Source organism: Lactuca serriola, chromosome 9 (genome assembly GCF_051521515.1).
Source record: "Lactuca serriola cultivar US96UC23 chromosome 9, Lser_US96UC23_V15, whole genome shotgun sequence".
In the NCBI taxonomy this organism is placed as follows: Eukaryota; Viridiplantae; Streptophyta; class Magnoliopsida; order Asterales; family Asteraceae; genus Lactuca; species Lactuca serriola.
The window spans coordinates 207304930-207314338 of record NC_136416.1 but is presented as its reverse complement, the minus strand read 5'-3'; the positions used below and the strand labels follow the sequence as shown (position 1 = coordinate 207314338).

At 29.6% G+C, this 9409-nt stretch overlaps 1 protein-coding gene across 1 annotated transcript; it reads right to left on the bottom strand.

Annotated features, from left to right (window-relative positions):
- Positions 1 to 3674: 3674 nt before the first annotated feature.
- Positions 3675 to 6439, bottom strand: LOC145074210 (gamma-glutamyl peptidase 5-like). The gene is made up of 4 exons (XM_079020629.1): positions 5960 to 6439; positions 4430 to 4582; positions 4101 to 4268; positions 3675 to 3855 (listed from the first exon to the last, which is right to left on the bottom strand). Exons 1-4 carry the CDS (start codon positions 6278 to 6280, stop codon positions 3754 to 3756), a joined length of 744 nt encoding a protein of 247 aa, XP_078876755.1. The 5' UTR covers positions 6281 to 6439; the 3' UTR covers positions 3675 to 3753.
- Positions 6440 to 9409: the final 2970 nt, after the last annotated feature.

The following is a 9409-nucleotide window of genomic DNA, read 5'->3' as shown; positions in this document are numbered from 1 at the left end:
AAGAAAGAACATAATTTTGTGCTAAGATAACAACATGAAAAAATTGACACTTTTAAAGAAAATATCAAACATGTTTTCTCATTGTGTTTTTATTTACCAAATAAAATAGGAATATATTTCGTTTGACTAAAAAAACTATTATAATTCTTTATTCGTTAAAAGGAAATAATAATAATAATAATAATAATAATAATAATAATAATAATAATAATCATCGAGGTTTCAATAAATCAGCCCTAGACGAATTTATATGGGCATATTTTAGGATAGTTATTTTCAAACTTGGACCAGTTCAAGTTTTACCCTGGTGGTTGGTCCCAAACCTGATTTGACCCACAACAAGTAGTTATTAACTTAGAGTATCCGGTATGGGCCTCAACGAGAAGAGACGAGTGTGACGTGGCACGACTCAACTTCGTCTTAATGAGGGGAACACCACCCCCTAACTCATTGCATCTCATTGGTTGAATCTCGTTGCCACGAAAACGAGTTGAAACGCCCATTTCCAGCCAATCAATGGCTTTCTCTTTTTCTGCATTTCTTCACCTCAACGACGTTGAGGAAATTGAATACCACCCCTAACAAATAAAGGTGGAGATTAAGAAAACTTTTGATGCTTAGGTGGCATACAAAAACGCGGTTATCAAAGTGCCCATACCCATCACTCTTAAAATATTAGAAAGCAATAACTTTGAAATGAAAAAAAGATTTATTGTTTGCTTTATTTTATGGAATTGTTTAAATCATCTTAAACGATTCAATTTAATTTACATATATAGAGTGTTTTGTTTATTCAATCATGAATAAATAATATAATCTAATTTTATTTATGTATTTTTTATTGAATTTATTTACATAAGTATCATAATTTTAATTAATCTTAAAATAGATGAAAAAGATATATTTTTACTATTAATACCATTTGGATTTAAATGAGCTTATGTTATGTTTTTTTTTTTTTTGTAGTAAATAAGTTGTTAATTAAAAATAAATAATATATAACATAAATTACTACGATACATTTTAATTAAATATAATATAAAGAAATTTCAATGTATTTCTACTAGCTAAACGGAACATAGTGGTAAGATGTAATGAATTATTTTATTAACATGTCATGTATATTCATTTGCTATCTTATTCCATTCAGCCAAATAAATCGAATCTTATGTAGTATTTGGTATATAGTAGTCGAACGAAATGGAAACAAAAAGAAAAACATTTGTTCATGAATACATTTGTTTTGTAACACTGAGGAGTAAGTTAAATTCAAGTTAATTTGTTTTGAGATTTAAAGTTTTGGTTTTTTGCTGAAGCGAGTTGTTGCTTCTAAAGGTTGCAACGCAAGTCATGTTGATAAATAGCAACACAACTTTTAAAAGATTGAGACCAGAGACAAAACATTAGGTCTGAGGCCATGAGCCCTATAATGGTATTAACTTTTAGTGAATTAAAACTCTTATTGACTATTTTCATGAAGTCATAACTTCATATTCTCATCTTTTTTCTCATAATTGATCATTTTGACATTTTGGTCAATATTTGACTAAAAGGTCAATTTTCTCTAAATTTTAAGTTCTTACAGCACGAGAGCAGTGAGCATAGAATACTCGTTGATGATGAAGGAACGACACAGGAGCCTTGAGTCCCTGTTGATTATCAACATAATGACATGAGAGCCTTGTGTCGTTTTTGTAGTGGATCGACACTAGAGCCAAGAGTCTTGTTTGTATGCATTGTATTATATGTTGTAGTATGTAGTATTTTAAGAAACTCACTAAGATTTATGCTTATAGTTGTTGATTTAGGTGTTGTTTGTTTTTTCTAAAAACCTCTTCTGACCTCTTATTGCTGCGCCGTGCAGCACACACGCAACACTTGCCCTTTTGCAGCTGTTTGTTTTTCAGAAGACTTCTGACTTAAAAACTGTTGTGCGTGTGCTGCATGACGCATCACTAAACCAACTGCTTCAAACCTCTTCACGTCTTACTTTAACTTACTGCAGCAGTCTGCAGACGTTAAAAAACAAACAAACTTTTTTTTAAATGTTGCAGCCGTTTGTTCCACCTTTTCTGCTACAGAGGGTTGCAGAGGTGGTCCGCAGACTTCAGACATTTTTGCTTCGAAAAAACAAACAACACCTTAATGTTTTTTAGGTAGTTTCTGTGATTAGAGAAAAGCTCCCACTTGACTGTATGACACTCACATCGCTACTAACTTACTATAGACTTTTCTGTTGTTATTATGTTTGGTACTTTGTGATACTATGGCTTGATGATGTTTTGGAACGATTTAGAAGCTTAATATTTTTATGATAATGTGTTTAATATGATTTTAAATGAAAAATTTTTGTCTAAAAATTGGAATGTTACATTGTTTATTATATGAGTGTGAAATTAAACATCCCGTAAGGAATGCGATTCCTTCTTTTGATTTGATTTTCATCCTGAAAAATCAAAATAATGTTTTTTTTGTGCTTTTTACATTTATATGAAATCTCCTAATTTTTTTTATTATTTTTTTTATTTTTGTGCTTTTTACATTTCTATGAAATCTCCTAAAATAAATGAAGGTTTTTTTTTTTTTTTTTTTTTTTTTTGGTCATTTGTCACACTTTCATTCAATTTGCCAAATGTCATTTTGTGGTTATTTTGAATTAAAATTTTTATTCCACATGTCATTTTATGATTTTTTTTTTCTATTTTATTAATTCTACATAGTATTTAAATTCAATAATAAATGCATATTAATTCATTTTCATTTCAAAATTACTAAATTAAAACTTCATTAATTTCATTTATTTATTTATCTACATTATTTGTTTAAATTTAAAGAAAAAAACACTTTAATTTTTATAATTCAATATTTTTCTTATTTTTCTTTTAAATTTAAACTTCTCAAATGTTTAGAATTTTATATTTAGTTTTTTCTTTTCAATAAACTCATGTAATGCATGGGTCTTATACCTAGTGGAATGATATATGATCATTCCATATATCACTTTCATATATAAAATCTTCAATAACAAGAATATATATTTATAACAATACTTCAAGTAAATTATATTTTATTATGAAAAATATCAAAAAATATCTTTTTTTATTGTAATTATATTTTAAAATATCATAATACTTAACTTTTAATACTGCATACAATTTTTTTAAATTGATAAATATATTATTTTACTATCTTGAATACATATTATGGAATTACATAATTTTTTGGTATATATTTCAACTTACAAGAAATACGTCTTTATGTAATTTAATAAGTGATACTATTTTTTATCTAACTGAAGTCCATTTTTATAAACAAAAATTCTCCTCTCATCAATCAAATTTCATTTAGTTTTCTAATTACATATCAATTTATTCCTTTAAATCAACCAAACATGATAAGTTTATAACAGAATGTAATGAACCATTTCGTTTCTTCCTCATTTCACCATTCATTTACTAGTACATCTACCCATCCATAACTCAACTAAGTCCATTCATTTGAGATTATAACTTAATAATGTCATGTGTCACGTTAAAATCCTCGTTAAGATAATTGGTTAAGAAAATACGATCGATTAATAAAATATGGCGTGATTCATCGGGGTTTATCTTTTTCAATAGTTTCTTTCAGTTTTCATTTTAATTTAATCCAACATAAAATAAAGACGAGGAAAATGAATTTAAAAGAATATATACACTAATTCATTCAACCATCTATTTGTTCATGGAATTCAAGAATATTTATAATTCATCATCACAGTCTCCCTTTTAGAAAGCTAGTACACAATTGTTTCCATGCCTCCCTATCGGGCTCATTGTCCTCCATGCTAGCCCTCCCCTTTATAGCATTCCACTCCTATTTCAAAACATCATATCACTCGTTTAGTAAAACAACGTTAAATGCAAGAAATAGCAACATACTTTCATTGATCTGTTTATTACACCATCCTACTTTCATCTTTTCTTATTACAACATTGTACTTCTAACGTACAATACAATGTTGTAACACAAACAAATGAAAGTAGGATGCTATAATTAATACACAAATAAATAAATTAAAGTACACTGTTGTTTAAAAAACGATATTTCTATTGTAGTACCTCAATTAGATTACGTTTGAGAAGGCAATCGATGAGTTGAAGAAGAATATCTTTGGTGTACTCAGGGTGGCCTTGAACGCCCATTAAGTGATCCCCATATCTAAACATCTCAACCCTAGTTTTATCTGATGATGCCAACACTTCCACCTTCGATGGTAGTTCATGAACCTAGTGTCAGTCAAAAATGTCAAATGCAAGAAATAGCAATGTACTTTCATTGATTTGTTTATTGTAGCATATACTTTCATTTCTTTCTATTACAACATTATACAATGCTATTAATTGTAATAAGAGGAGATGAAAGCAGGATGCTATTAATTTAACTGTACCTCATCACGATGACATTCAATCAAGGATAACCGAGCTGGCAATTTCAATTTAGAAAACGTTTTTGTGGATGTTGAGAAATTGATGGTTCGTACTCCTATGTCCCATCCAGATGTTGCACGCGCAACCTTTCCTCCAAGTGAACGCGCTAATACCTATTAATGTTTTCATAAATGTCATGAATTTTATAGATCCTACATTTTGTATGTATAAATTAGGTCATTAAATATACAAACAAAAGAATCATTGGTTTATAAAACATGGGTTGTAAAGATTATTGAGTTGATAACTAGATAAATGATAATGTTTATAATTTATCATTATATAAATTAGGTCACTAAATATTCAAACCGAAGAAACTTTGTTTAATAAGACATGAGTTGTTAATAAGTTGACAACATGATACATGATAATGTTTATCAAAACCTATAGGATTATAATATTAAATATATCATCCATTCATTATACGCATGTTTTTTTAACATTTATCACCAAATATTACAAGGTGTCGCTATTAAAGTGATGCAAAATTTAAGAACTACAATGAGACAGATTAGACAATGAGAGAGACTTGTGGAGAGGTCGAAGTCGAATTCTTGGATCATATGGTGGTGGACAAGGACATGTGTCTTATGGCCGGTGGTGTACCTTTTTAAGTGGAAATAATTCAAGAATCTTTATTCTAAAAAAAGCTTCATAATTTGTTTGTTGGGTATGTTAAAAGTAGACATAAAAAAACAAGCTCTTAATTCTTGTACCAAAAATATACAGAAATAAAAGAAAACCAAAATTGGGAAGACACGAAAACCGATATGAAAGATCTGAAATTTAATGAAGGAAGTTTGTGGACCAAGTATTTTAAAGATACCAAGGTCCACCCGAATATTTTGATCGATGTATTTGTATTAAATGTCACATGACAATATTTCATTTATTTTGTCATAATCTAATGTCGTTATTTAAGGGTCTTCATCAAAGGCATCATACAGAATTACACGGCATGACCTTGATTAATGGCGTGTATAAACGACATGATAACAAATTACGTTTTTGTTTTTATATATTAAAGCCGAAATCATGGCTATATTCATAGATATTTTAATTTTACCATTAAAAAACGCCCATAAATTTTGGTCATCACACATGCCCCGTTGATCTCATTAGAATCAACTTGTATAAATTAAACATATTGTAATATTTTTTAAAATTCAAGACATAAAGTTGACATTTTGATGTTCAACAAATATTAACCTAATTGAGTTTAAATATTTGAAAACGTTGTTTTACAATCCGCGTGTTGATGATTTTTTAAACTTTAGTGTCAAAAAAAACGACTAGAACTTAAGTACAAGGACTAAAAGTGAAACTTTATCGTATAAACCAGAGATATCGTGTAGAAGACAGCTGTTCAGTTGTAAATCAAAGTTCTGTAAGTCGTAATTTACGACGAAACTGTAAAAAACTTCAATAATGGCTTTGAAATTGATCAGATGAAGATGCAAATCAGTAATGAATCAATCGATTAAAGTTACCTGGTGACCAAAGCAAATGCCGAGTACTTTTTTGTTCAGCGAATCCAATTTCTTCAGCAAAATGAGAAGTTTACAGATCCAAGCATCGTTACCATGTGCGTCGTTACAGCTACCGGTGATCACAAAACCGTCGTAGAGTCCGATCTCGTCGTCGGAAGGGAACTGACCGCTGCAGACACGAAAAACGTCCCAAATCTCGCCGTCTTCCGCCAGCATTCCAATAAAAACCCCAAAGTATCCACCGTATTTCTTCTTCACGTAATCGGAGTCCTCCGCGCACAGAAGAACAGCAAATCTCTTCGTCCTTCTCAATTCTTCCATGAATAATTGGATGTGTGATTGTCTCTCTCCTTCCCTTTCTCGCCGATATGTGTGTAAGGTGTATGATTCACTCTAGAATTGGGGTTGATTCTAGTGCGAGAATGGGAGGAGAGAGAGGGGAATTGGGCTAAGGATTGATCTTTTCTTGTTCTTGATCGTTGAATAATTTGGTTGATTTCTTCGTTAAATACATGTGTATATATAGCTGTTTATGTAATAGGGGATTTTTACTTTTATACCCCTTTTTTGTTTCTCTATTTATCTTTCTGCCACTCAGTTCTTATTTTTATTGCCACGGTGTCACGTCATAAACTTGTTACAGTTGGCACTGGATACATTTAAGGCTACAGGTTTTGATTTCAAAATTACAATAACACCCCGGTTCTTTAAAAAAAAAAGGGTGATATTTGCCAAAAATCTAAATTTTTGATTAATGGGGGAACACTATAATCATTTTTATTCAGTAAGATATCAAAATGGATGATTGATATATTTGACAAAAGTCTAAAATTTTGATTAATGGAGGAACAATATAATCATTTTTGTTCGGTAAGATACAAAAATGTAGGGCTGACAAATATATACAATAGAGAACCAATTAACATGTTATCAACCGAACCAATTGAATTGGTAGCCAACATGTTTGGTAGCCAATATGTTTGGTCGGTATTACCATACCAATTAAATAAACTTGGTACGGTAACGATATAAAATTTTGAATACCACGGTTGTACCGTACCAACCAATTCACACACACACACACACACACACATATATATATATATATATATATATATATATATATATATATATATATATATATATATATATATATAAAGGTTCAAATGAGAACAAAAAAATGTTAAAAACCGTAATAACGTCTAATTTTAAATGTTTATAAAGGGTTTTAGGGTTTAGGGTGTTTATAAAGGATTTAAGGTTTAGGGTGTTTCTATGGGGTTTAGCCTAAACCCTAAACCCTTTATAAACATTTAAAGTTAGAGGTTCTTACGGTTCTTAATCTTTTTTAGTTCTCATTTGAACCATTCCTTATATATATATATATATATATATATATATATATATATATATATATATATATATATATCAATTAATACATATGAATAAATATTAATTATCACATTTTTATGTTTCAATTAAGAGTAGCAAGTCTGACATTACGTATACATTACTCGATTACTTGTATATTACTCAAAATAAGAAACCCAAAAACAATTAACTAATTACTTCTTAGACTAGTATATATTTTTTTTGTTAATACTTTATATATAATGTTTACAATTAAGACGGTGAGACAGCGGTATAGTTACTATATAACAACGTCGTAGTTGAATACATTTACTTTGTATTGTGCATGATAGTTATTTTATTTTATATGCATATAAAAGGTACTAAAATCAATGACAATTTTTTTTTGTTTAATTTGTTTTCGATTATGGAAAATTCTCTAACCGTTGGGTTGGATGATGATTACAACGTGAAGCCTAATATAGTTAATCTTGTGTCAAACTCTTCAAATATAAAAATTAGTTAAAGCATTTGGTATATACTAGTACCAATATATACCAACCAAATTTTTTGGTAGCCAAATAAACTGGTACCGAGTATAGTTGGTACAGTACTGATAGTTAAATTCTCCTCCCAACTATATTTGGTACGGTATGCAGTTTGAAGAAAAAAAAATCGGTACCGTATCAATTTCACCCCTACAAAAATGAATGATTGATTCATTTTATACTAGAAATAATCACAGGAAATCCTTTGGTAACACGAATTCTTATTTTTCAATGATATTATACGATCAATACAATTGAGTGAATCTCGTGAAATCATTTCGTAGAAGTATATATATATATATATATATATATATATATATATATATATATATATATATATATATATATTCTATAAAATATTGATTTTTAATTTGTCTTTTAACATATTATATACTATGTAAATAAACGAGAAGTCATTTCAAAAAATTAGATGATATATTTGAACATATATTTGATGTCATACATGTTAATGAAAAACAATGAAGTTAACACTCGTTAAATAAAAAATAAAGTATTACAATGGATCATTTTTATCGACAAAAATAAAATATAACGATTAAAACATAAAATGACCAAATATAATGATTTTTGTATGTATATTGGCCTTCAAAAATATAAATTATTTTACATCGGTTTAAACATTATTGTTTTATTAATCCATTTATAAAACGATAGTTGATCTTGTTTCTTTTTTTATACTTTCATTCGTTGTTGTTGGCACATTAAGTCCTCGAACTTTTTTTGTATGGTTGCTTTAACATTAATAATGATTCAAACATGGACGTAACCTTATTTGTTCTGAATCACCTCTTGTCATGAATTCCTTTATTGGACACAAGCGTAATTTTACCTCCTATCCGATGATGAATCATACTTTAGCGAGGTTTTGAAATCCGAACTGACAACCGACCGTCTTAGTGGTTCGATTGTTCAACTGGTCTGACCGGTCCAAAAAACCGGATGACATTATATATATATATATATATATATATATATATATATATATATATATATATATATATATATATATATATATATACAATCCTTCTTCTTTTCTAAGTTGTCAAAATTAGCCCAAAATAGAAAATGGTGACAAGTGGGTACGCTGGGCGTACTGAAGAGTACGTTGCACGTACCCATGGGTGTGCCTTTGACACAGACTCAACCTGGTACGCTGGGCGTAATAGGCCCAGACTCAAAACCCTAAATGAGACACGAGCACTATAAAAGGAATGCTATGGCCTTCATCCCAGCCACCATTTCCAGAGAGTGAACCCCTAAAAGAGCTAAACCTTCGTTCTAAACTTGTGTGTGTATTTGAGCTTGAAAGTGTCATTGTGTGCTTGTGAAGAAGAAGAGAAGACCTTGAAGAGGAAAGATTGGAGTCCAAGCTTCTAAATCTGAGCTAAACTGAGTGGGGAGCTTCTCACAAAGGTAAAAAGCTTCAAACTTTACCACCCTTTTGTTATGAACATCATATAGGAGCATTTTTAGGGTTTAAGTCCCAAAGGTCGAGACTTTTTGAGCAAAGGAACTCCATGGACCTTGATCT

What these genes read in the sequence shown, in the direction of transcription:
- LOC145074210 (XM_079020629.1), bottom strand. Translation starts at nt 6,280, where the DNA reads ATGGAAGAATTGAGAAGGACGAAGAGATTTGCTGTTCTTCTGTGCGCG. An exon ending in TTGAATGTCATCGTGATGAG is followed by an intron (nt 4,269 to 4,429) that starts GTACAGTTAAAT and finishes GACTGACACTAG; the next exon opens with GTTCATGAACTACCATCGAA. An exon ending in TCAAACGTAATCTAATTGAG is followed by an intron (nt 3,856 to 4,100) that starts GTACTACAATAG and finishes GTTTTGAAATAG; the next exon opens with GAGTGGAATGCTATAAAGGG.